General features: G+C 39.0%; 5 protein-coding genes across 5 annotated transcripts; 1 reads left to right on the forward strand and 4 right to left on the reverse strand.

The window, feature by feature from the left end:
* Positions 1–3,082: 3,082 nt before the first annotated feature.
* ATC70_011155 (uncharacterized protein) lies at positions 3,083–8,439 on the reverse strand (the record flags this gene model as incomplete). The annotated part of the gene is made up of 3 exons (XM_064830350.1): positions 3,083–5,143; positions 5,209–7,889; positions 7,956–8,439. The coding sequence occupies 3 exons, from the start codon at positions 8,437–8,439 to the stop codon at positions 3,083–3,085; spliced, it is 5,226 nt and encodes a 1,741-aa protein (XP_064682852.1).
* A 2,284-nt stretch (positions 8,440–10,723) lies between these two features.
* On the reverse strand, positions 10,724–15,841 carry ATC70_011156 (Catalase; the record flags this gene model as incomplete). The annotated part of the gene is made up of 1 exon (XM_064830351.1): positions 10,724–15,841. The coding sequence occupies one exon, from the start codon at positions 15,839–15,841 to the stop codon at positions 10,724–10,726; it is 5,118 nt and encodes a 1,705-aa protein (XP_064682853.1).
* Positions 15,842–20,902: 5,061 nt separating this feature from the next.
* Positions 20,903–22,268, forward strand: ATC70_011157 (uncharacterized protein; the record flags this gene model as incomplete). Its single annotated transcript, XM_064830352.1, has 5 exons — positions 20,903–20,986; positions 21,046–21,109; positions 21,170–21,343; positions 21,401–22,181; positions 22,238–22,268. The coding sequence occupies 5 exons, from the start codon at positions 20,903–20,905 to the stop codon at positions 22,266–22,268; spliced, it is 1,134 nt and encodes a 377-aa protein (XP_064682854.1).
* Positions 22,269–22,419: 151 nt separating this feature from the next.
* On the reverse strand, positions 22,420–23,837 carry ATC70_011158 (uncharacterized protein; the record flags this gene model as incomplete). The annotated part of the gene is made up of 5 exons (XM_064830353.1): positions 22,420–23,052; positions 23,121–23,277; positions 23,340–23,451; positions 23,520–23,654; positions 23,717–23,837. The coding sequence occupies 5 exons, from the start codon at positions 23,835–23,837 to the stop codon at positions 22,420–22,422; spliced, it is 1,158 nt and encodes a 385-aa protein (XP_064682855.1).
* A 297-nt stretch (positions 23,838–24,134) lies between these two features.
* Positions 24,135–24,586, reverse strand: ATC70_011159 (uncharacterized protein; the record flags this gene model as incomplete). The annotated part of the gene is made up of 3 exons (XM_064830354.1): positions 24,135–24,279; positions 24,349–24,527; positions 24,584–24,586. 3 exons carry the CDS (start codon positions 24,584–24,586, stop codon positions 24,135–24,137), a joined length of 327 nt encoding a protein of 108 aa, XP_064682856.1.
* Between the last annotated feature and the right edge of the window lie 414 nt (positions 24,587–25,000).

Below are 25,000 nucleotides of genomic sequence, written 5' to 3' on the forward strand. Positions count from 1 at the left end.
TAGCGGCAGCAACACCATCAGCAGCACCAGCAGCAACCCCAGTAAGAACACCAGCAAGAACACCAGCAACAGTAACACCAGCAAGAACACCAGCAGCAGCAATACCAGCAGCAATACCAGCAACAATACCAGCAGCAATACCAGCAGCAATACCAGCAGCAATACCAGCAACAATACCAGCAACAATACCAGCAGCAATACCAGCAGCAATACCACCATCAGCAACAACAGCAGCAACAGCAGCATAGAAAACCAAAGAACGGGCGACACCAGAGACCAGACAAAGATTAAAGAAGCAACTGCCAGAGATAGAAATCAAAGAAGCAATCACCAGACAGGGTAAGCCAAAGAAGCAGGCAGTAGAAATAGCAGAGAAGTAACGGCAGCAGCACTCACGTCAAACAGGCAAAAAAATTATCAAAACCTAAAAAAACAAATCCGATTAGTGCTGATTTTACGTATTCAAGTGCTCGCTACTGAATAGTGCCTACTATATTCTACTTCGAAGAAGCAGTATCAAGTACCTTTAACAATGCAAGAACGTGTTATTAGAAGCTATAGTGTTATTTTCAATCAAAAGGGTTCCAAAACCAATATGGTTTGATACTAAACGCGTTTTGCAAAAGGGAGGAAAAACGGGGGAATGGAAAAATGGGAGGGCACCATATTCGACGTCACGGCCAGTAGATTTGCTCTCAGTCTTCTGCCGTGGCAGCCGTAACTGCTGTACTTTAATTTGAAATTGTGCAGTAGGTATTTTCGTGTTCAAATTTGACTCGATCTTACATTCCTTAAACGTTTTCGCTAAATTTGATTATGAAAGTTGTCGTTGCTATACTTTACTTTCTAATGCATTTATATAGAGTCAATGAAGGCACATCGAATGATGCTGATTACATTCACCTTTCAGGCCGAATATAATGAGCAATTGTCAAGAATATGAAAACAGGGTTTTTGCCAATATGTCAGAATTTAGCATATAAAAGTTCCAGAAAAAGAGTTTCCAGTGTTGCATTTCATCATTACAATCAATTTGATCTAATACGTATCATAGAAAAAATCTTCGTTTTTGGGGTGAAAAACGCGATCGTTTGATCTTCAAGAATTTTACCTTGCTAATACTCATGAAAAAATGAGGATTTTTCATGAATTTGCAATGAACAAAAAAATTTTGAAAAAAAGCATCAGTTAGTCAAGCGTGGCTAAGAAGGTACGTTTGGCGCTATTCCAAGCGTCCACAGTGCTTTGTAGCATGAGTTATTCATGCTTCAAAGTGGCTAAGTTTGAACAGAATTTGGTCTAAAAATAGGACAAACTAGGGTTTTCTGCCAAAGAAGTATGTAAATTACAGCTCTGCTTGGTGACATAGATGCTCTGCGTTGTACGGAACACAATTTCTAAATGGTAGACACTTTTATTTTAACTCTGAGGCTCAGGTCTTTCTTTTTGAAATGCACGAATACAGTAATTTTATACCTTGAGCATCACTAATATTATGCAAATTTGAAACTAGCAAATTGCGCGGTTTGAACCCGGTGCTCATCAGGTCAGCAAGACACTTTTGACTGTCGTCCACATTGTAAGTGCCTTATTTAGCCCTAAAACTAAGCCCATCCATGACTTTAAACACTCATCTTTATTAAGGTGAGATGACTGAAAAAACTGGATAGGCTGAGTCGTTGTCAGCACAATGGGGAAGCAAACAACAAAACTTTGTATCAAAGTTAAACGATTAGATATTCATGATACCTACAAATCCTGTGATACAAGATTCGACACCAGGAGACCACAGTGGAATCGTGTTTAAATGGTTCACGGACCTACACTGCCGAAAAGGCAAATGATCCAAAATCAATCGCTCAAACATTATTTTCCACTAGAATATACTGGCGTATGTTGCATATACGCATGCATCTTAGGGTACATTCACTTTCTCCTCAAGCCACTTTTTACAGTGTAGCAACATAGATGATGTTTATCGTATCACATCACATCTATGTTTACAAGTCCAGTCAACTGTGTGTGCACGGTCGCCTCAGGAACTACAATAGATTCAATCTCCTTAATGTCAAGATGTCCAGATCCATCTACACTACATGAAACATATCGACTTAGGTAGCTTCTCAGCAAGCTATACTAACAATCCATAAGGCCCCAGTGGACTGCTATTTATACGTATACTGCAGTGAAATCAGGTTTAAATAGATTTCACAAAAAAAATAAAGCAATAGTAAAATACAATAGAAATTAACTGTATTTTATTTTGTGTATAAAATGAACTGAAGATCCTGGAATTGAGTAAAAAAAGAAGAGTATTTATACATTTGCATCTAGCTTGTAGAATTAGTGATGATAGAGAGCAATAGGTGCTGCTATTGCGATATCTGGCAAATGTTGTTGATGTTTGATTTAAAGTGGTAATCAATGCAAGAGCACTGGCCATAAGGGTCGATTTGAGTAACCTTGATGGGCTTGGGTGAGCTATCGTCATAGCATGTGATTTATCAGAAATAAATTATTTATAAAAAGAGTATGAAATTAATCAGGTAAAGAATATCGTTTATTACATTGGAAATAAGAGGGTTTATATACTATTCGAATTGAGGGATTTGATGTGAGGATAAGGTATTAGATGGGTTGATTTGGGTGATAGGATAATAGATCCAATCTATTATCCTGAACATGCCATTATTCGGATCGTAACTGAATCCTGTTTCATGTCAAAGTTTATGATCTGATGTGACCGGTGCTTGAACTGCTTGTTTCTACGCATTTGGAGATCCGGTTTAGAAAATGATACATCATTACCCCACACCAGCTTGGAGACCCTAAGTCGATAGCGAAACCATAAGATAGCACCTCTTGATCAGTGCTTGTGATGTAAGTGATAAACCGTGAAAAAAAAGAAAAGAAAAAAGAAAAAATAAAGTGTATGTTCCTGAAGCATTGATATAAATTTGCTGCATGATGGAATCATTGATTCGCCAGTAAAAACCTCTATACATTGAAAACCAAATATGCCAATTGGAAAAATACCAATGTACTTTACAAGGGAAAAAAGGCAGAATCTATTTACAAACATCTATAACGATGATGGTCGTCTGTTCTCAATCAACCGCGCATGTCTCTTTGTAGATCTCTCTTCACGCGTTGCAATCTTTCTTTTGTTGATTGATTTAGGTGCTCTTTGCTTCTTACCAGAGCTCTTTTCAGGTGCTCCTACTCTTGCCCAATATTGTTCAATAGGTTTCTTTGAATCAAACAACTCTGGGGTTTCCCATAAATCATAACTAGAATCGTAATCCTTCCAAATAACGAGATATTGATAGTTAGGCGCTTTACCCTTATGTTTGAGGATAGCTTCAACTTCATAACGTTTATCAGCAGGTTCTGGAGGAGGTGGATTCTCGTTGATCAATTTAATGTGAGATGTAGGAACATCTCTTGATAAGAATGTATCGGTTTCATCTTTTAGAATGTAACTGCCATTCTTTGTATAACCATGAATATAGAACACGCCCTCGTATTTAGGGTCAGTTTTGCTGTTCTTGCTTTCTACATTCTTAATCATGACTGAAGCTTCTATGGGGAATGGGTTCTTTAGGATTTTATGCCGCTTCATAAAATAAGCATTGTCAGCTTTCTGTGTTTTGACAATCTGCTCCTTGATTGCAGGTACAAGAATCTTGTCAATTCTCTTGATCTTGTCTTTCAAGGCCTTGGCATTCAATGTTTGTTCTGGAAGACTTATTTCGACCTCAGAATAGTCTTTTAATTCATTAGGTAGTCTGGCAAACATGACGACAAAAGGTTTCATACCGTGTAACCTTGATTTATGTAAATTTAAGCTATAGGCTGTGCCATCAAGATATAAATCCCAATTTTCGGCACACCCATCCAGCATTTTAATGATGATCGCCTTTGAGCTTTTGACCGCGGCTTCACAAGCGCTGTTGCCTAAAGGGCACCACGGAAGTGAAAGCCTTTGCTCTATCTGTGCATTGGCAGCAATGCTCTCCAGTAATTGAGAACTAAACTCCTTACCATTATCATGAGAAAGGATTTTTGGGTAACCAAAAAGACTAAAAATAGAGACAATTTCTTTAGCAACTGTTGTTGCAGTTTTGTTTGGTAAAGCCCGTAACACAATGAATCTTGAGAATAAATCCATTGCTACCAAGATAAAGTTGTTACCCCTAGGAGTAGTAACATCAAGTGTGCCTAGGTCAAAAACCCAATGATCTCCAACAGAATCCGCAGTATGATTCTTTGGTGGATGATATACATGTCTTCCTATGTTAAATACCCTGCATTTGCTACAGTTCTTGACATATCGTTCAATGTCTTTTCTGAGCCCCTTCCAATGCATTTGGTAATCCTCATGTATAACCTGCTCCATAGCAGTAATCCCATAGTGTCCTAATAGGTGAGATTTTTCTAATAGTTCTTGCTTTTGTGCCTCACTTTTAGGTACTTCATAAATATCCAAATGTGATGCATAAATGAACAATTCTCTATTGTCCTTGCTGTCAGAATTTGCAGTTTCTGTGAGTGCACTGCTTACTGTATTACTGTTTGTATTTTCCTTATTAACATTATTCTCCATGTCATTGATTTCGGTACCCTGAGTACTCTGATTGATAGGATGTAGAATAATGTCCTTTGATTTACTACCCTTCTTTTGCTTCTTAGCTTCGTGAAGGTTTTTATTATTTGTAGAATCGATTGGATCCAATGTCCGTTTAATAACAGTAGCTCTTCTAGCGAGAGAACCACACCCCTCCAGCTTCTTTGTCCCAGGTACAAAGATGCGAGAAAGTCGATCTGCTAGAATATTGTCCATACCCATACAATATGTGATATCAAAGTGAAATTCAAAAATTGTATCATAAAAGTTCTCAATCATGCGAGTAAGTTTCTCTTGAGAATGTAGGTACAATAGACCACGATTATCCAAGAATAAATGAAACTTTTCACCCCATAACCATTGGCGAAACTTATTGAAAGCATAAACTACTGCTAAAAGCTCGCGCTTGGATGATCCATAGCGTTGCTCACTAGCTGATAATTTACGGGCAATGAAGCCATTATAGTAAATACGCTTCTTGATACTTGATATAGACAGGCACCAATGCCATAAGCACTAGCATCAGTGACAAGACAAAATGGATAGGCTAAATTAGGTGCTGAAATAATAGGGCTACTAACAAGCAATTGTTGAATGTTGGTCATGGCAATCGTATGATCCTCTGTCCATACCTTGTCAATATCTGGAGCATTTTTAATAGCATCCAATGGTGCGGTTAAGGTAGACAAACGAGGTAGATTGCCTCTAAAGTAATTAATCAATCCTAACCGAGATTGAAGTTCTTTACTATTAGCGACCTTTGGATCCCAATCCAAAACATTGCTTACTTTACGAGAATCAAGGGCCAACCCCTTCTCGGATAGGCAAAAGCCTAATATATTGATGCTACGCTGAGCAAAATGAGTCTTTGCATGATTTATCTTGAGATTAGCCTTTGTTAAACGATCAATAACTATTTTGACGTATTTTAAATGTGTTTCCATGTCTGCTTCTGTGTGCACCGTGATATCGTCTATGAAATTGGTGGTGACAGAGCTTAGATCAGAGAACAAATTAGTCAGGTGCCTTTGCACAAACGAGCTAATTGGTAATAATCCCATGGGGCAGTTCCTGAAGCTCCATTGCAGGCCAGTTGTTGGATCAATAAATGAAACATATTTGCGAGATGCGCTTTCTAGCCTAAAACTATGGAAACATTGTGAAAGATCCAATACCGAAAATATAGCGTGTTCTGACATCTTTCTATGTAATGTGCTAATCAAAGGTAGTGGGAATCGATCTGATTTGTCTGGATCTAATGCAGCATTGACAGCTCTGCAATCCACAACTACTCTATAAACACCAGGAGCATACTCACCAGTGCTAGTCTTTTTACGTACACAAAATATAGGTGAATTGTATGGCGTTCCAGGTGGTGCTGGTTGAATGACACCATTCCTAATCCATGTGGCCATTTGTTCCTTAATAGCTGGTAAAAACCTTTCTTCCAGGGGCCATTGAGGTTTATACATTTTATTCTCATGATGTTTCAATATATGCAACTCTAGGGTACTACCTGGTATATTGCAATATGCTTTTGGATCAATGTTTTTGTTAGCCTTAATGTACGGTTCAATTTCTTTCGTGAAATGAGCTCTCTCTGCCTCTGTACCATAAGGAGAATCATTCGGAGTGTAGGGATTTGGATCAATTGCGGGAATCTCAGGGTTATTATCATCATCCCAATCCATAGCCATGTTGGAGATTGTAATACCAATTTGCATGATCAAATCCATACCAATTACTACATCAATGTCACTAAAGATATCAAAAATCTCCAATTTAGAGTAACATTGGCGAGAATTATATATAATCTTAATGTCCTCTTCTGTAGAACCAATTCTATCAATTACAGTGTCTTTTTTACAAGTTTTAATGGTGCCTTTAATGTCTTTATTTATTTTCACTTCTAATATTTTGGCTAACTTGGGGGAGATACAACTAAATGAGGAGCCTGTGTTCAGAAGAAAGTAGGTTCGTACCTTGATGTCGTTGTTCTCTAAAGTAATTGGCAAAATAATAGAGTTTTTGTTTAGTAAATTGCGAGGTGGTTCATTCATGTATTGATACTCACAATCTTTAATGTTCATGGCTGCGAAGGTCATGTTCTGCTCGTCGGATTCCGTATCCGTATCCATATTGTCATCAGAGTTGTAACCAGCCTGCTGATTGGGCACAGGGACGATCGTCTTTTTGACAACCTTGTTTCGAAATCTTGGTTGATTGTTTTTCATCTTACAAACAGCTCTATGCGCTGGAGTCCATCCTGGTTCCTTGCAATCGTGACATATACGAGTGTTGACCTCACCAAACTTTCTTTGTGCAGCATCAATACGTTTTTTCATGTTGTCTGATGCCTTGCAGTCCTTGGTACGATGATTGTGGGCATTGGGATGGTAAATACATCGTTTGGTTGAGTGACTGGTGACCTTGGTGCCACTATTGTTAATTAAAATTGAGGCTGAGGATGTTACTGAGGTTGCTTTCTCTCGTTCTCTTTCCCACTTGTCCTTAAAGAGTGCGTTGTAAATAGCCGTGATCTTGTTGACCGCCAAATCCACAGTGATCTCCTCCTTGTCAGAATTGGTGTTGAGGGAGAACTTGGTGTAGTTCGCCAATTCCTCTGGAAGGGCCTTGATCAAGTAGCGAACGATACAATCCTCATCCTGGATTTCAGCCTGATTGCGCAATTGTTGGAACTTGTCAACAAATTGATTGAACGCCTCTCCCTGTTGATACACTAGTCGTTCCAGCTGCTCTCTTGCTTCATCTCTCATATCAATGCTTGATCGACCATACTTGTTGATAACTGCTGTACGGAATTCGGACCAAGTTAAGCGACCTTGTTTAGCAACCATGCTTGTATACCAACGAGCCATTCCAGTTGACAATTTGGCTGGCACAATTCTTTCCCAATTGTCATGGATTGATAGACGATGAGCTTGCAAAACCAGTTCGAAATGATCAAGACAATCATTTGGTGTTGCGAATACAGCCCTACGCTTGTTGAAGAAGTGTCCACGCCATTGGAAGTAGGGTGTTTCATTTGGTACCAAGGTACTCTCTGTCTTGCCAAATACCAGTTCATAGGTGCGTTCAGCCATCTCAAGTTGATTGCGCAAGACACCAAGATTTGCAGGTATGATTGATCCTTGTGGGCATCCAATGCTTTGAATAGTTGTTTTGAATACCATCAGCCTCAGCCGTTCAATTTCATTCATCAAGGTCAATCTTTCATCACTTGAGATTGGGGTGGCAAATCCTATATCCACATGATTGGTAAGTACATCATTATTCCCTCTACTAACATTTTCAATATTGTAGTTACCTTGAGGTACTGGAATATGATAAAAGGTGGCAGATGCATTGTCAACGTTCGCATCACCTACAGAAGCAGCAGTATTCCCATGAATGTTACTACTAGCCCTGACACTGCTTGCTTGACTCCCATGAACCTCAGCAAGTACAGCAAAATTACCAGATGCATCACCATTGATAGCATCGGTTGAAACAGACGTTCTAGGTATATCCCCATGGATATTACCAACGCTGGAAGAACTAGCAGATGAATCACCATTGATTGCATCTTGACTAGTAGTGACGATAGGATCATCAATCTCCATCAGAGTGGCAGCAGTTGAGCCTTGAGCATCAGTACCAACAGGAGCAGCAGAAACAACCAGATCGGCAGCAGTGAGAGCTTGATCAGTGGACGTTGGACCAGCAGTGGCAACAGTAGCCTCACCAGTAGTAGCAGTTACACCAGAAGCTTCTTGATTGATGACCTTATGGTTGGATTTCTTGGGTGACATAGTAAGTAAGACTTGACAGCAATAAGAGATCCAGAGTAGATAGAGTTGTAATAAACGAGATTTGTTGAATACAGATTAAAAAATGATTTATCAGAAATAAATTATTTATAAAAAGAGTATGAAATTAATCAGGTAAAGAATATCGTTTATTACATTGGAAATAAGAGGGTTTATATACTATTCGAATTGAGGGATTTGATGTGAGGATAAGGTATTAGATGGGTTGATTTGGGTGATAGGATAATAGATCCAATCTATTATCCTGAACATGCCATTATTCGGATCGTAACTGAATCCTGTTTCATGTCAAAGTTTATGATCTGATGTGACCGGTGCTTGAACTGCTTGTTTCTACGCATTTGGAGATCCGGTTTAGGAAATGATACATCAGCATGATTTAATGTAACTTTGATGGTTTAAAGTGTGATGTTTGTTATTGAAGTATGGAATCCTTTATCTGGGATATTGTGCAACTATGGCAGCAGGGCATAGTTGTCGTATTTGAATATGCTTGTTATTGATTTGATTTTATTTGGATAAAGATAGCATCTCTTATTACGACCATCAAGGGTGTGATTGAATACATTGTGATCAGGAGTGATTCATTCACACGATGTGCGATATAAGCGTGTATCTTTACTTTAGTAATTTTAAATGGTTTTTTTGATGTACATTTGAGCGCTTTCATTAATAAATCCAAATAGCATGAATTTGAATGAGTGCTATTTTATGAACTTTGGTTTTCAATTAAGTTACGTTTGGGTGGCTATTTCATTACATATACCATCTCAACGTGGTAGTCATTTACCAGGAATCTATCATATTTAAGCTAGTTAGATGCTCTGTAATAAACAAGCTCTTTGCTTTCGTTTCAAGTACAGTTGACAACTGATTATTATCATCGACTTTATTGTTACTGTAAAATTTGGGGCTTTATAGACTAAAATTCACGGAAAAAAAGAATAAAAAAACCAGTAAAGTCAACTTGATAAAGGTATGTTTTTGTGGAATTTGAGGCTTTACAGACTAAAATTCACGAAAAAAAAAGAATAAAAAAACAGTAATGTCAACTTGATAAAGGTATATTTTATTATCAAACTGACAGGTGTAAAGTAAAACTGAAGTCTCTCTACTGGCCAGGTAGATGATCCTTCTTATATACTATAACAATGGATAAAAGTTCTATTAATTAGATTGACAAATAAGTCAACTCAGATCAACTAATGTCTAATCATGCTAAAAGAAAACTCCAGCAAGCTAATCATGATTTAGCTCTGTCTGGATGAATAATTAGACTCTCATCCGAAGTACCCTGATCTATCCTTTCTATAAGGATAATTAATATCGATCTAGTAGCATGTATCCGATAGGTACAGTCTTCTTAGTCTATATTAATAGTACATATCTGAGTGTATATCGCTAAGCATACATCTTTAGCATGTATCTGGATATATGGCATGTCTATAGCATATCGTATGCATGTCTATAGCATGTCTCATATATAGTACAAGTCTGTAGTACATAACGTATCTGTAGCTAGTATCACGGATATAAGCATATCATGTGTCTTATAGCGTGGATCATGAAGTGCACATCTGAAGCAACAAGCTCATATTGCATTAATCTTGGTGCCTATCCAGATATGGTAAACATCCGTAGTCAATGTCGGAATACAAATATAAGTCTATAGTGCCATCCATGTCCGTGGTGCCATCTATAGCCTATATCTTATATAGTATGTGTTAAGCACAAAGAATAAAAGGATTATTATTTGTAGCTTATAAAAAATGTTCGATATTATAAAAACAAGAAAAGACTTATTTGAATAAGATCAGACACAAAAACTAAAGATTTATTGATAAAGACAAGAGTTATTCTATTTATACTAAGTTCTGAATGCCAAAGTAGCAATTTATCTTGTACAACGCTTATCACATCTGGTGAACCTCAGTATTTAGATAGCTGAGATGCACTTCACTTATCATAGCTTGTCCATGTTGTTGCACAACACAGACATATCTACCCATCAAGAATACCTTAATCTTTATAGACAGTTGTAGCCCTTCTGGCACAACATTGCCCCCCCAGATTCAGGTACTTCTTGTGGACATTTCGTAATCCCAGATTACAAAACATCATGACAATATAGCACATAAAGCACTTTCCAATAAATAATTACCAAATGACACTGCATCCGAGATCAGTCAGTAAAAACCTTGTGTAAAAACCTTTCATAGGACAAAAATGTAAGGAAAAGACTTGATCCCATCATGCTAGTAGCCATTTAAGACCTGTTTGATCTACCACTCTGACCAATTTCGCGAGTAGTAGTAGTTCGCCAGTTAACTGTTTGAGGAGCTAACCTACGTTTACCAGCAGCCTTTGCACCTTCTCTTCGAGCCCAATACAACTCAATGTGTTTGGCCGAATCAAAGTTTTTCACAGGCTCCCAAGTATCTTCACTAGGATCATCGAACCCTTTCCATTTTACCTTATACTCATAGTTACCAGGAGATCCTCTATGATCAATCACAGCTTGAATTTCGTAATGCTCTGCAGAGAATTCATCAATTGTGATTGATTGAGGATTCGCAGCGACTTGGTACTTGATATGATGGGTAGGCACATCTCGACTAAGGAGTGCACCCGTCTTGTCAGCCAGCACATAGGAACCTTTATCGGTTATACTATGAATCAAATAAGGTCCTTCATACCGTTCATCTAACTTATTTTGACGATGAACATTTTTAATCATAACTTTACTACCAATAGGATAGGGTTCGGCAATGACCTTATGTTTCTTCGCAAAGTTAGCATGATCAGCATTTTGTGTATCCACAATACGCTTAGAAATAGCCGGGATAAGAACATCTTGTACAAAACGGTATCGTTTGTCAATGAGTCTGTTATCAGCTTTCTCCAAACGTTTGGAATAGTCCACCTTTGAGTAATCAGCCAGACCATTTGGTTGACGATTAAACAAAAGTGTATACGGACGAGATTTATGTAGCCGAGCATACTTGACATTGATGCAGTAATTCACCCACGGAATGAAGTGCTCCCATTGATCCCTCTTACCTTTTAACAACTTGATAGTCGTTAACTTACATATTTTGATAAATGACTCAGAAACCGAGTTACCCAATGGATTGTACTCTAATGACAGGCGATGGTCTATCCCACTGATGTCCATCATAGCACGGACCACCTCATTTATCCATTCCAGGCCTCTGTCTGAAGTCAACTTGATTGGCCATCCAAAAAGTGAGAAAACTTGAAGCATTTCCCTGGCAATTGTCGTAGCCTTCTTGTCTGGAATGCATCTTATCACAGTAAATCTCGTAAAGTAATCAGTAAGGACAAATAGAAAGTTGCTGCCGAAAGAGCTAGTAACACCCATATCACCGAGATCCATGCACCAATGATCCAAAGGTTGGGCTGCATTGACACTACGGAAAGGATGATATCCCTCTCTAGCGATATTGTACCTGTTACACTCGTCACAATCAGCTAATATTCTTTCTATGTCTTTCCGAATGTTCACCCAGTGAAACCCTTCATGATGAATTGCAGTTTCAACATGTTTGATCCCAAAATGTCCAACCAGATGCTGAGCAATGATCATATTGTCTCTTTCATTAGCAGGAGGAGTGATATAGTCAGCAAACCTAAGCGTACGCAATATGAATTCCTTTTGCTTTTGCGAGACAGCTGTGGTGGTGCCATCTTTGATAAGAGTAGCGTTTACCGCAGTGCGTGCATGGTTGCTAAAAGAATTAGATCGTAACGCCTTAGTTGTCTTGACCAAAGTACGTTTCATTGGAGGCGAAGGTGTGACAACCTTGAGTTTGTTTTTGGAACCCTTTTTCTTTCTCTTTACACTTTCACCACCATCAGCATAGTACCTGCCCCCCAGAAGATGTCGTGCTGAAGCATCAGCATCCGAATCTTCGTAAAGTCGAGATAAAGCATCAGGAATTACGTTAAGGACACCGGGCAAATGCACAATATCGAAAGTATAAGAAAAAATGGTCTCCCACCATCCAAGCATGAGTGCATTGGGGACTTCCTGTGTATTCAAGTAGATCAGACTCTTATGGTCCGTATGTAAGGTAAACTCTCGCATATACAGAAAACGATGAAACTTAACCAAGGCATAGCAAATCCCTAGCAATTCCCTTTTCGTAGTACTGTAGTTACGCTCAGAAACAGACAATTTACGAGATACGAGACCTACATATCGAATCTCATCGTTGACCACTTGATATAAAACCGCGCCAAGAGCAGTTAAACTAGCATCAGTAGCCAAGTGAAATCGAATCGAAAAATCAGGAGGTGACAGCACAAGTGCCATCGTAAGTGCATCCTTCAAGTCGGCAATCGCTTTTGTATGAGACTCATTCCAAACATCTGTTAGATCCTTGTACTGTTTCAAGCTATCAAGATCTCGAGTCAGACGAGAATAACATGGAATGGCAGCACGAAAGTACGACATTAAACCCAAGAAAGATGCCAATTGACGACCAGTGGTAATAGTCGGCCAATCTGCAATGTTGGTAAGTTTTCTACCGTCAGGCAGTAATTTACCATTAATAACACTCCATCCCAAGAGATAAATACTACGCTGAGCGAAGACGACTTTCTCAGGATTGAGCACCAAATTAGCATCGGTTAAACGACGAATTACCTCAGCAACCAACGCATAGTGATCTTGTAGGCTCCCATTACTACTGCATAAGATGTCATCTACATAGCAGGAAACCGAGTGATCACCATCAGTAGGAAACGAAGTAGAACTAGAGCTTGTATTCAAATCAGAGAGCAGTGTTTGCAATGTGCGTACAACCACCGATCCGACATGGCGAATTCCATAAGCAGCCTTTTTATGGGTGTATTGGATATTCGTGAAGGGACAAGTAAATGAAACTTTATGAGCTTGCTCTGGATCCAAACCAAAGCTAGTAAAGCAAGCATGGATATCGAGACAAGTATGAATCATTTTTGTACCAATGCTCTGATGGATATGAGAGATCAAAGGTAACTGTTGTTTGTCATCCACTTCCAAGATAGCATTCAGCTTACGAACGTCACACACCACTCTAGGCTTAGACATTGTGTAATTACCATCAGCGTCCTTTTTCTTTACAACCAACAATGGATGATTGAAACGTGTATGACTAGCAGATCTTTCAACAACACCCTCATCAAGCCATATCTGAATTTGTTTGGCAACAGCATCACGATAAGCTTCAGGCAAAGGATATTGAGCTCGCCAAGCGACAGCACCTGGTTTAGTATCAAGCTTAATAATCGAATCCGGCAGATTACACTGAGTATTCTTCATATCAATGCGCGAATTCTCTTCTAATAACCCCTTTAGTGCAAGTAGAAACGGCTGTCTCTCTTCCTCACTACCAAAAGGATGTGCGTTTGGAGTAATACCATCATCAATAGGGTCTGGTACACGAGGACCTGATTGAAAGCCATGTTGACTCACCAAGCCCGTAAGACCAATGCCAAGCTTGGACAAAATATCCATACCAAGCAACACAGGTACGTTTTCCTCAGAATAGAATGGAAATACTTCAAACAAATGGTTTTTATTTGATTTATTGTAGCTAATGTGCAAACGTACCGCACCTATTCTAGGCACAGTCGTTACTTCATGAGCCATTTGAACAAAGCTCTCATCATCATCATTAGCCTCAAATCCAGCAAGAGAGGTTCCTCCTAAGAATTGAAAGAACTTGTCAGTGACGCACGAAAACGTAGCACCCGTATCCACTAAGCCAAAGCAAATGACATTTTGAACCACAATAGGAACACAAATAGCATTGGTGGTCATAGTAGGTGGAGCACTAAATCTAGCATCGAACTTACATTGCTGAGCAAATATATTTTGTAGCGTATCGTCGTCCACAGACATGCTACTCATCTCTTTTTCAAGAAGAATAGACTGGGCACGATTCACCAGGTCAGTATCCTCAAAGATACCATGAGCTTCACTCATCACAGCATCTTGGTCAACATCAACATTGTCACTACCACCAGAAGAAGGAGCAAGGACAACATCATCCACCGATTGTTCAGCAGAGGAGAGAGCAGGGGAAGAAGCACCTTTCTCAGCTAACGCACGATCAACACGAGCAGAGAGAAAAGCAGCTTGGATTGCAGCATCCATCGAATGTTTGCCACCACGTTTCTTAGTCATGGCACGCAAAACTTTTTTACCACCATTGCCCTGATGGGTGTTACCACCACCAGTACGAATAGCAGTGTTGCAGTGATGCATCTGCCCCTTTGGTCGAGGACCGTTACATTTGGAGCAAGTCCCTTCAGCAACATGTTCAGCAAATGTTTTGCCAAAACGATTAGCACCAGAACGTGGAGAGTTGGACGAGGGACCATTGGATCTCGACGAAGAGCTGCTTTGCAGAGCGTTTCCACTAGAAGAAGGTGCGTACCGAGACTTCTTTGCTTCGTTCGAAACAGGTATGTCAGCAGCGCGTTTTCTTCCATCAAAAACAGAGCCCAAAGATTCTTGACCCGTCTCAATAGCCATCATATCCATCTTGCGCACGAGAGAGGACACATAATCAATGTCATAAAATGACGATTCTGGTGCCTGACTCATAGCAACCATTAGCAACCTAGCGGTAACCTTGGGGAAAGCGTCAAAAAACACCATCGCTACGACACCCTTATCACTGATGTCAGCTCTATTTCTCAACGTCTTAAACCGCTCTACGAAACCATCAACGGATTCTTCGTTTCCTTTAGTACAACGAAGAAACTCCCTAATTCTTTCGAATCTGAGCTGTTCTTTTGGTGTACCAAAACGACCGATGATAGCTCCCTTCAAGGTAGCCCAAGACACAGTGGAGCCAGATGCTTTCACAAACTCATCAAGCCAATTGCGAAGATCGCCGGGAAGACAAGGAGGAAGTAAACGATACCAGTGTTCGTCAAGATCAAGCGTGCAACTGCTCAACTTATCGGAAAACCGGCGACAACACTCCTCAATGTTGGCAAAAACTTCCTTTTTTTCATCTTTGACACGTCCAAACCATTGGAACAAAGGAAGATCATCAGGTACAGTTGAACTATTAGCCGCACCTTGACTAACCACTGTTACTTGGGAAGGACTCTGGTTAGGTGTGACCATAGAGAGAGCTTTCTCTATAGCCTCCAAGTTAGAGCACTTCTTCGACAGGGCAGCCTTCAAAGCGTCGACCTCTTCGTCCGACTTGTCCCCACTGTTCGCAACTTCAGCAATCAACCCATGAACCTCCTGACGAAGTCGCTCTACAGCTCCTCCGTATGAAAGCTCGCTTCCAACAGCTTGAACATCTGAACTCTTGTTCTGTTCTGCAGGAGACACAGTAAAATCATTCATAGTCATATTTTCGGTTTAAATTAGATAGGTAGGTTAAAATCTGGAAGATTCTGATTTACACGATCTTAAAAAATGTTAAGCACAAAGAATAAAAGGATTATTATTTGTAGCTTATAAAAAATGTTCGATATTATAAAAACAAGAAAAGACTTATTTGAATAAGATCAGACACAAAAACTAAAGATTTATTGATAAAGACAAGAGTTATTCTATTTATACTAAGTTCTGAATGCCAAAGTAGCAATTTATCTTGTACAACGCTTATCACATCTGGTGAACCTCAGTATTTAGATAGCTGAGATGCACTTCACTTATCATAGCTTGTCCATGTTGTTGCACAACACAGACATATCTACCCATCAAGAATACCTTAATCTTTATAGACAGTTGTAGCCCTTCTGGCACAACAGTATGAATCTTATAGTACTAGCGTATCTGAAGTCCATATCTTCTTATAGTATAAATCGATATCGTACATCTAATCCAGTGTACATACAGTTTATATCTAAATCTGGTAACTGGATGAACAGTCGGAATGCAGATCATAGTGGATGTATTCCACAGTTTTATTATCAAACTGACAGGTGTAAAGTAAACTGAAGTCTCTCTACTGGCCAGGTAGATAATCCTTCTTATATATATACTATAACAATGGATAAAAGTTCTATTAATTAGATTGACAAATAAGTCAACTCAGATCAACTAATGTCTAATCATGCTTGTTAAGCACAAAGAATAAAAGGATTATTATTTGTAGCTTATAAAAAATGTTCGATATTATAAAAACAAGAAAAGACTTATTTGAATAAGATCAGACACAAAAACTAAAGATTTATTGATGAAGACAAGAGTTACTCTATTTATACTAAGTTCTGAATGCCAAAGTAGCAATTTATCTTGTACAACGCTTATCACATCTGGTGAATCTTAGTATTTAGATAGCTGAGATGCACCTCAGTTATCATAGCTTGTCCATGTTGTTGCACAACACAGACATATCTACCCATCAAGAATACCTTAATCTTTATAGACAGTTGTAGCCCTTCTGGCACAACAATCAATTTAAACAATACTGCTGCCCTATAGGACCAGTACAACCTCCCCCCATAATAAATTTGAAAGAAATTCCTCATATTAGACTGTTGTGCAATGGGTGCTAGATTAAACGCTTGCACCTTATTAGCATACTGTAAAATAAAGAAGGCTTTAAATTGTATTTATTTTGCTACCCTTTTATTACAAATGTAAACTCATTATAGATGACAGTTCAATAGGAGATCAAATAGCTGGAAATCTTCGGCTCCTGAACCTCTGAGCCAATCAAATTGCTTGAAAACTCCGCTGACCTAAAAAAAAATTTGCGAGGGTTTCCCCCTGTTTTGATATGAGGCAAAATTTTAAGCGCCGCTATAATAGCAATATAGCCGCTGCTATCATCAAACTTCCCTCAGGTGCTAGAGCATGTCTTACTTACACCACCTAGCTTTAAATTCAGGCATTGAGGCCCTTAATCATCACTAAAGTAAGCAGCGATAACCAAGTGGAGGCGGCCTATCTGCCTCCTAGCCTCGGATAGAGTCTTGTTGAGTTTCAGGGATAGGCACATCCACACAACGTAAAAAAAGGTATGCTTCAAAAAAGAAACATAATAAAAAAAATAAAAATAAAAAGGAAAGGAAGGAAGCAACATCATGCTACAGTACTATGGGAGTATAGTAGTATATGTAAGTAAAGAAAAAAAGGATACTCATGCGCAATGAGTCAAAGAAAAGCATAACAAATACAAAATCAAAAATGTTCACAACAGCTCATTGTTGTTGCAACAGAAATACATACATGAGCAACGTGTATGATAATAATCTGATGTAAAGCAACACAAACATGCACAATTGCAGGAGCAACAGCAGTAGTATGAGTGTGTAATACAACATAACAACTAATATTGTTTTATATGAAGCAACAGAGGCAACACAAACAACAACCCACGGCCATATAACAAAGTATTACAGCGGTAATACAAGAATATAACAGTGTATGATGCTTGTTGTTCATATATACGAAGCAACAACATTGCAGTTATTCGTCGAGCTGATCATGTCACAGCCAACAAAAGAAAGAAAAAGAAAACGCAACAACGCAAACATTATGAATGCATTATTACGAGAAGGGAAGTAATAATACAATCGTCCAAAGAAGTTTTATATTATTGCGACTAGATGAAAAAAGATACTTACCACTTACTACCACAACCCCAAGATAAGAGACCAGAAAGCCAGCATACAACAAAGACATCAGACCAAAAAATACGCAAGCACCAGGGAAAGACCGCAGAAGCGACAATAGACCATCAAAGCGAGCACCACCAAATACGCAGCAAAAGACTAGAAATGGGTCCCAAAATAGAACAATTCACAGTATAGCTACAGTAAAAAACACGTTAACGTCGTATCCTACGCCTATTGAGCAGTTGTCAATCATACCTGCTTTAGTTCCATCAACAAAGCTAGCTTTGTTTCATTAGTAAAAGGTTTGCAAAATATTTTTAAAAAAAAGGGGGAGAAGACGCTAATAATATAAAAAAGGGAAGAATGCTAATAAAAGACTGAGGTTGAAAACCGTCGCTAGTCTCTATATAACATGGAGTAAGCACTAGAGACTTGACAGCTTGCTTACAGGACAGCAAAGCAAGATTGGGGTTAGCGGTTTCTACTGCAAGGTTTGCCAACACCTTGTTTATCGATCGGTCAATTGTAATTAAGAGGTTGTATTTAACAAAGGTAGCAAATTTTGCGTTCCAATTTAGCCACACACTGCAAAAACGGTATTTCAAAATATCCATAGACCAGCCTTCATATTGCTCAAAATAAGGATCCATAGATGTCTAAAAGCTTTCAACTTCAATACCATGCAATTATGATGATAACACTGCTTCCAGCTAAACCAAACTTAGGGTAGAATTCAGAGGAGAATCGAATGATACCACTTTAAGTGGATTAACCTAAGTTATTAGCCTGATTTTCGATAGGATAGTTTTTGCAGTTTTCTGATGGTTTTTAATAAGTTGCCACATTTTTGTCATCAAAAACTTACTTTTAATACTTATCATGGTGTAGAGCAAACGAAATTCTTTCGAATGAGCCCTGTCTCGAAGCTCTAGCATGACGCTATCAGGAGATACTCACAGATTTATACATCCAAAAAAATTACCAACCAAATTTTTGCCTTGCTATTACAGGCAAATTCTGGCCAAAAGTCGATGATTTTGCACGAGGAAACTTTTGATCATATCTCGGGAAAGACACATCGTATTTACGAAAAACAAAAACCATTCGATAGCTCTTCTACTCTGGATCTATTGTGCCGTGAAGGCTTTAAGTCTTAAATGTACGTTCGCTTCATGGTGTTTAGGATATAGATCATCTCTGAGAGGCAAATGTATTAGGCGTTGTATATTACATGAGAATCTGAGAATGAGCAGAGATGCATAGTAGAAGTGAGAGGCCTTTATTCAAGCAGCACGAAGGAACATGAGTAATGCCATCAAATGGCTAATTTATATCCTCATGGTTCCTAGAGAGTGGTAGTCTATGACCTTTCGTTCCTGGAAGTGAGTTTCATCTCCGACAAATGTTCTTCTGTCAAAGCTATTAGGAAGAACATTCTATCCTGGATTATCTTTGTTGTTTATCCTTGACTGGTGGTTCATGAGTTCTTATGCAGCACATTCTCGTTAACTGGTTCAAGGCTTGTACAATTATCCAGCATTCAAGATCAAGGTCCTATCGCTGCGGCACTGTCAAATAACTATAAATACCTTTGATATCTACACTAGTTTTGATCCCCATTCAATCTTGGAATAACTTAATAAATATATTCAGTTCTAATTGTATTTACTCTGTCTATATTTCGTTATTCTAAACACATGGTTTTGCTCAAAATCGTGTATTTTATGAATTTTAACCAGAGAAGATGTCCAAAAATTTATGGTAGAGTCATATTAGTCACATAACTTGGTGCAGGAAAAATAAAGTACTTCAGATCCTACTAGTTTTGATAGTGTATTTATGATTTGTATTCAAAAAAAGCATAGATTATTGAGGCTTTCCAAGAGAAGTGATAGCTAAATCTGTACCATTTCACCTATAACATTTTCCATTGGGTAGGCCTGCAAAGCAACTATCGCTTGAAGTCTCAGTTAAAGCTGTTGTATAGGTCAGCCCCAGAAAAACTGTCCATTTTTACTCTTTTTCGTCATTACTCATCGACATCGTTCTCAGCAAGCCCAAATACAACATTCCCTAATCAACCAAAGTACCCTTTACAACTTTTACTAGACATACAACAAATATTCATATGGTAATTCATTGACTTTTATTAGTAGCACCTGCTCAAAATTTGCAAATTTCAAAAATCTCTGTTTTCTCAACACCAACGCACTCTATCTAAAATCCAATTACTTCATCGTTTAAAGGGCAAAAAACTAGTATAGAAACATGCTACTTTCAATGCGAATTTCAAAGAGAATTCAAAAGAGATGAAAAAGATTGCGACGGATGGTTTCAAGGTATACCCATCTCTGCCAAGTACGAAAAGATTAAGACTACTAAAGCGTTTGTAAACCTTTTACTACTACCGTGTACGAGTATTACTTGCATCATTTTCAAAATGGCATTATTCGAAAACGAGGTATACAGCTGCTGCTTTCACCTGTTTTGATTTAGCAGGCATTATTGTTGAACAGTGATATTCACTTGATGGACCACTGTGTTTAGTTCGACATCTGCAAATTCACATTCAAATTGAACAGTGTCTACATTGGTTACAGAGAAGCATTTATGTTTGAATGTAGGAGCAATATGATAAGTAGGCATCTTTTCGATGCAGCATCACGTTGACCATGTAATCACATTGGATCATGATCAAAGTTGAGCATTTATGGACTGAGTAGGTGGTGGGTTAAACCCCGTGATGTTAACGGAAAGTACACCCCCTCTAATAAAATTCAAAAATCACTCGTTGTTCTTTCTATTCATCTTTCTTTTTCACTGCTCCCAAAATTGCAAGCAAATGAGTCTCGAAGACCAAGATACGTTTCATGTAGTTATTCGTTTACCTTTCAAAAGACCACAAGGGTTTGTTGAACCTCCTGCAGTAAATTGCTCTATTCTATCACTATTTGTGCTTTTAGTTGACGCTCAAAATTTCGTTAGATTGTATGGACGGAGGAAATGGAACACAAGTTATGGCAATACATGAGCCAGAAAAATACAGACTGTAACTAATCGTTAACTGGATTACACCTGGCTTACCATCTGATTAATCGTCTGTCTACAGGGAACGTTATTGCAGAGCAGCTGGGTGTGTCTACGCCATATGTTGTTCGTCATGCAGCTTTCATTTACGAAACTCAACTGCGCGGTATTCATCAGCAACTACGATTAAATACAAACAACTCGAGCATAAACAGAAATAACACAATGAGCCCAACACCAACAAAACCTCGATCAAGTAAGTGTGCAACTGTGGTTATCAAAAAGGCGTACTAACAATATAGTTACTGTAAAGCATCGATTCGATATTCAAACACATTACAGTATCAGCAACAGTTACAGCAGCAACAGCAGCAAGAATCACAGAGAATAGAGAGTAGCGATTCCATACAACGATCAAATACATCATCACGACTGGCTGATAGATCAAAAGACAATGTATCTATCAAATCATCTTTGAGTAGCAGCAGTGCCTTTAAAAGTACATCGACTGCAACATACCCTATTACTGCATACACAATCAATGATAATGGCCTCGATAATAGCAGCAGCAGCAGCAGCGAAGACAGTTTAAACTGTACGCAAACAGAAAAGAGCCACACAGATGACGATGGCAATGACGATCAAGGAGAAAAGACAGATGACGAGGAGTTTAGCAGCCATTTTGAACGCATGAAATTGCAAGTTGAAGAACCTGCGTTCCTGCCTCGACAATCGAAAAAAAGTCCTGCCAATGCTAGTTCCAGTGGTCTGCATCACAGTCGTCAGGCCTTAAGCATGTCTATTCAAAATCTCAAAAAGCTGCATGTTGATAAATTGCAAAATGACGAGTTATCACTGGACTCATCGTCCGCCACATCATCACAGCATTCTACGAAAACATCGAGCACTCAACCTCAATCTCCTAGCCATTCACCAGCAACAAACAACTTTCAAATATCAACTGCAGCAGGATCCAGCAATGAAAGCGCAATGAACTCAATTGGATCGTCCTTCAGTGACATATCAGACTCCTCTGTTACTCAATCAGCATTAGAAGAAGCATTCTTATCAAAGTTTAATCAAGGATCGAAGATGTAAGGATTGGGATTTGCTCGGATAACGATGAGATTACTCACTGCTGTCATGCTAGGTCCATGCTAAGCTTCTCTCGCAAACAATAACAGCTATATAAGAGCATGGAGGCCGATACGTGATGAATTAAGCATAGCAAATACAAGGTGAAAGGTCAACGATATACTTTTTTTTTTTTATATTTATAAATGAAAAAATGTAACTACTTATAATAATTTATAACATCTTTACAAAAGGAATTTACTTCTTCTCCTTCTTCTCCTTCTTGGGGGCTTCATAAGTGGTAGCGAGAAGCTTGACAATTTCCTCATCCTTAACAGACTTGTCGGATTGAGCATCAACAGCATCGTAGCGAGGGTGAGTGAGCAAAGTGTTACCCTTCTTGGTGACCATAACAGTGGCCAAGTATTGAGCAACAACAGCTTCATCACGTTCATACATGACATCATAAGGCAAGACAGTTTGATGCTTGGCAGCCTCAACAATACCCATACGAGCCTTACGTTCATCCTCCAAATCACGGAGAGAGAAGGGGAAAGCACCAGCCTTGGTTTGGATTTCAGACAAAACAGCACGAGAGGCAGCCATCTTCAATTGGTAACGGATGCCAGTCTTCTTGTAGATGGTGGTACGAGTCTTCAAGGGACGAACCTTACCTTCGCCAGTAGAGATAAGAATATCAACAGCATAAACTTCGTTTTCGGCAAATTCGATACGCTTGAAATCACGCAAGTGGTTGTCAGAGGGGTTCAAAATGATTTGCTTCTCGCCATCAGTCTTATCCTTGAGTTGGTTGTGAGAGAGCATGCCTTCAACGGCCTTGACACCATAAGCTTCAGCAATCTTATCAACAGTCTTGGTAACATCCATGTTCTAATTTATCCCCACATATAGAAAATCAGTTACCATAGCAACACACTTGATGGCTGTGAAATCATTACCTTGTTACCGGGACGGATCATACGGAGAGTGGCTTCCAAGGCAGTTTCAGCAGCCTTGATAACATCAGCCTTAGAACCAGTGACGGGACCCTTAGCACCAACAACAATAGTGGTGGCAACGGTGGAACAATAGCCATCGAATTGAACACCCAATTGACTAATTGAAGACAAATCGTGTTCAATATCATGCGAGGCTTGATCTATACGGCTATAACTTACATCTTGGCGACATCGCCTTCCTTCAAGGTAGTGGCGGCCTCAGGATCAGAGGGAATAGGGGTGAAGTGAGCAACACAGTTGTTGACAGAGACAGTGGTGGGGAAACCAATACCTTTTTGAAATTTTCCAAAATTTTAGTATACAACAACAAAAGCCAAAGCCACATAAATTTCTATTTACCCTTGGTGATCTTGTTCTTTCCCTTCTTGTTGTAGACAGCATTGGTAGCTTCGGTGATAGCCTTGTCACCTGCAATACAGATATCGATAATCTTGGCATCAACAACACAAAGCTTGATGACCCTGTCGAGGACATCTACGCGGCATTGTATTAGAAAATGTGTCAAAATGTCCAAGCGCGTTGACAGGTGTGCCTACCATCAGCAATCTTGCCGGCGTCCTTATACTTGGTTTGAACGTTGCTGTCAGAGACATCGAGGACAACGGGCTCGGTGACCTTCTTGGTCTCGGTAGGGTTAGTAGCCTTGGCGTCAGACATTATAACAAAAAGTTTTCAAATGTGAAAAAGGGAGGGAAAATTTTGATTTTGTGTTTAACGCCTTGTTTTAACAGGGAAAGCGAGTCACCGTAGTAGAGGTGCCTTGGACATGTAGACATTCAGTTACTACCATGTAAGCAGTATTCCTTAATATACAAAATGTATATCAAATAATCAGTTTATTTGATATGAAATAACAAAGGGGATCTAATAGAGGAGCAAAGGCAGTATTTCGTAATTCGATATTTTGAGTTGTATTATTGTAAATGACTAGAGATGGTGGTAATGGCAAACAATCTACTTTTTCACTTTGCTGTCCAGAAATTCCTTTGCCTCGTTGATCTTTAATGCCAAAAAGGGCGAGCCTCCACGGTCAGGATGGTTAAGTAGCATGATACGTCTGTGTGCTTCCTTGATCTTTTGCTTTGTTACTGCTGACTCTCTACAAAATCATACACAAATTGCATAAATACATTGAACCCTATACTCGATCAAATGTTCACATCCTTACCTAACACCGAGAATCAAAGCTGCTTCTCTCTTGTTCATCTTGGCATCAAATCCTCCCTTGTAAAACTTGGACATTCTAGGTGTCTTTGGTAACTTTTGATATTCTTGAAAAGCCTTAATACCGAGACGACCAGCAGTAGCTGCGCCGGCAACAACAAAACCCATAATGACAGCAGTCGACTAAGTCATAGATGTTGGCATTGATGTCGCTGTCTGCAATGATTCACTAAACTTACCATTCTCTAATTAAATCTGATGTGTGCTTCTTGGAATAAAGAAGTTTTGAAAGAAAAGAAGAGAAAGAGTAGATGAAAAATGTTCCCTGAGTTTCATGGCCCCAGGATTTGACAATGTAGGTCTTTGATTGGTTATTTTATGACATTAGAAATTGATGGAAACCCAATAGGTCTTGATTGAACGGATAATATTCGAGACGTATTCCCTACGAGAACTACTTGCCATTATATTACAAAAGGCTATTCAAGAGCACCATTCGGTGATTGATTCAAGCACTATTATACTTGCTGCCAAACCTTTATGTCTTGGAAAGGCAGACAATGAAGGCAGAACAGACAGAAAATGTCTACTGAAATCACAGACATTACTATACTCTGTTTGCTGCATGAATGCAGATTGGAAACTAGTACCACGGC

The sequence above is a fragment of the Mucor velutinosus genome (assembly GCF_035048745.1).
Source record: "Mucor velutinosus strain NIH1002 chromosome Unknown tig00001564, whole genome shotgun sequence".
Taxonomy (NCBI): Eukaryota; Fungi; Mucoromycota; class Mucoromycetes; order Mucorales; family Mucoraceae; genus Mucor; species Mucor velutinosus.